Source organism: Poecile atricapillus, chromosome 4, assembly GCF_030490865.1.
Source record: "Poecile atricapillus isolate bPoeAtr1 chromosome 4, bPoeAtr1.hap1, whole genome shotgun sequence".
NCBI classification, from domain to species: domain Eukaryota; kingdom Metazoa; phylum Chordata; class Aves; order Passeriformes; family Paridae; genus Poecile; species Poecile atricapillus.
In genome coordinates, this window is record NC_081252.1 from 16,649,061 (window position 1) to 16,652,082 (window position 3,022).

Genomic DNA, 3,022 nt, shown 5'->3' on the forward strand with positions numbered 1-3,022 from the left:
GACCTTGGCCAATCGCCTGCCCTCAGTCGGGAACGCCGCGCTGCTATTGGCCAGCAGGCGGCCGGCGGCAGTGACGCCAGAGCGGAAGTGGCGGTGCGCGGCGCGGGTGTGATGGCGGCGCGGGCCGTGGCGGCGCGGAGGCCCTGGCAGCGCCTGGTTCCCGGTATGTCCCTCCTGCTTGTCCGCTCCCCCTCTGTCGCAGGCGGCCGCGGGGGCGTTCGCGTGTCTGGGATGCCGAGCCGTGCCGCCGCTGACCCTGTCACTCTCTCCCTTGCAGCGGCGCTGTGGGCGCGGCCGCGCCGCCTGCAGCATGAGGGACAACCCGAGCGCTCCGACCAGGTGAGGCTTCTCCGACCTGCCCCGCCCTGCTGTCCCGCTGCTCCCTCTCCTCCAGCGATGGCTGGAATCGCTTTGCTCTGGGCACTGTGTAGCTCGGGCTCCTCAGACCCCGACTCCGTTTGGGGAGCGCAGCGCAGAGAGCGGACATCAGGCACTGGGAGTTAAGGCCCCACGGATCTGTATTCCAATATCTTAACTCGAGCCTGTTAAACCTGCTGTCTTAGTAACTGGCATGTGGAGCCAGCGACAGGACAAGGACCAGTGGCCATGAACTAAAAACACAAGAACTTTCACCTCAGCACGGGGAAAAACTTCTTTATACTGAGGGTGGCAGAGCACTGGACCAGGCTGCCCGTGGAGCTCGTGAAGTTTCCTTGCTGGAGACATTCTAACCCCACCTGGGCACGTTCCTTTGTCACCTGCTCCAGGGGGTTGGACTGGCTGATGTCCAAAGGTCCCTTCCAACCCTGACTGTTCTGTGACCCTGTGAAAAGTGAAAAATCACCTTTCACATCTTGTAAGAACTTGGTGCTGGGTGTATTCTGAAGCTTGAGGAGGCTTTCAGTCCTTAGGAGGTATTTCTGAATCTCTCTCTTTAGAAAGTGTGAGCACGCAGGTGCTTCCCCAGGCCATTTGCTTTGAAATTATTATTAAAAAAAAAAAATAATAATTCTTGTGACTTACCAGACAAAATTACTTTTCTACCAGCTTCTGTTGATTTTGATTTCCAAGTAGAAGGTGTAAGCAATATCTTACTGAATGATTTAACAGAGTTGCTAGTGTCATTGTTACTAAAATATAAAAGGCTGTTTACTTGGGAGAAATCTTTTAGGTTGCAAGGTACTAAGAAGTGAGTTAATAAAGTTACTGAAAAACTTCAGTGGTGCACTAAATAGCTCTTCTGGTTTTAGGACAAATACTGATCAAAGGATTAAAAGTAACAAATGTTCTCTATTTTCTTGTGAAGCTTACAGCTGTTAATAATTCTCTGATTTCAGCCCATACACATGGAGAACCCCTATGAAGACCCTCCAAAGAGATGTGTCTTATGTGGAATAAATGTGGACTATAAGAATGTGCAGGTGAGTTTGAAAGTTGCTGTCCCTAGATAAGGTAACTGCTTTACTGTTTTTAAATGTATCTGTAGGAAGTCCAAAGTGATTAAAAAAATAATGATTAAAAAACTCCATATGTATAGGGGCTTAAAACTTAAGAGTAAGAATATATGCAGGTTAAGGGTCAAATGATGCAGTCATGCTGAGATGCTTAATCTACTAATTATGTGTGACAACTTTGCTTTTTAACAAATAGAGTCCTTGGTTACAATTCAGCTGACACAAAGCATGGGAGTTTTTCCATAGTAAATACTGCCTAGCTCCAAGCTGTACTTTTATCTTCAGGCAGAAAAAAACAGATGAAAAAAATGAAAAACAGAGTGCAAGTAGTAACATAACATAAAGCTCAAAAAAAAAGTTCTTAAACTGACTTTGATTTTTCTTAATTTTAAGTAGCTTCTTTCCCAGTTTGTTTCTCCATATACTGGCTCCATTTATGGCAGGCATATCACAGGTATGTGAAGTATGAAATTAAATTATATATGGGTTAATAATAATGTTTTTGTGAGTCTAAGTAACTGTGTATCAACTGTCTTTCTGGAAGTAACCAGTCTCAACTATTTCGTAATAGTATTCCCCTGACTTAGTAGCCTGTGTCAAGGAATTAAAATACCCATTAATTGTATGCATTTTGTATTTAACAGTAAAAGCACACGTGCATTTTTCTAGAAGGACTTAATCAAAGCTAGAGGGAATTGTCAGTACCATGCCTTTCACCTTCCAATCACTTGCTTAGTGTTGAAACTAATTAATCTCTTTAGGCTTGTGTAATAAGAAGCAGAAGGAAATTACAAAGGCCATTAAAAGAGCTCATGTATTTGGTAAGTATGATTTTGCTTTTGAGTTTTCCAGCTCAAGGCTACTTTTCTACTAAGAACGCTTTTTTTTTTTTTTTTAACAGGATTTATGCCGATTATGTTTAAGAACCCACAATTTCTCACAGACCCCAAGCTATGTAATATCAAACATCCCGAGTGATATACTGTACAGAAATAAACAATAAAACTGTGTTTCATCTTTATATACTTGTCTGCTGGAAATGTGGTTTGCTAACATAATGTGTGGTTGACTTAGGGGTGGATGTCAGTCATTCTCTTTATTTTTCTTCAGGCATTTTCTGAAAGTTATTGTCTGAAGGAAGATTAAAGCAGTATTAGAAACTGGCAGCTGTATGGACCCCTTCCTCTGCTCACCAGTGTTGCTAAAGCTCAGGTGGCTGTTTTTTCCCTTGCTGGGTTGTAAAATGGGGAGAAGTAAACAAGTACTGGTTTCCTGAGGATAAAGTAATGTACTTAAACTACGGCAGTTCATGTATTCACCTGATTCTGTTAAGTGTTCATTTGATGCTCCCTGCATCAGGAAAGTAGCACTGCTTCTTCACCAGCAGCTTGAAGCTGTATCACTTTGAAGCAGTATGTGACCTGCTTATCTGACTCATAGTATCCTGTAGCATAGTCTTTGAACCCTGAGAGGGAGAAGACAGATGGAACTCTGGAAGGCAAAGTGAGGGAGTGTCATTTTGGACTTATCTTTATGCCAAACAGAATTCATGCACTGGGGGAAAAAGA

General features: G+C 43.6%; 1 protein-coding gene across 1 annotated transcript; it reads left to right on the forward strand.

The window, feature by feature from the left end:
* Positions 1–24: 24 nt before the first annotated feature.
* MRPS18C (mitochondrial ribosomal protein S18C) lies at positions 25–2,475 on the forward strand. The gene is made up of 6 exons (XM_058837308.1): positions 25–163; positions 278–339; positions 1,338–1,421; positions 1,851–1,908; positions 2,216–2,275; positions 2,356–2,475. The coding sequence occupies exons 1-6, from the start codon at positions 112–114 to the stop codon at positions 2,430–2,432; spliced, it is 393 nt and encodes a 130-aa protein (XP_058693291.1). The 5' UTR covers positions 25–111; the 3' UTR covers positions 2,433–2,475.
* The last annotated feature ends 547 nt before the right edge of the window (positions 2,476–3,022 follow it).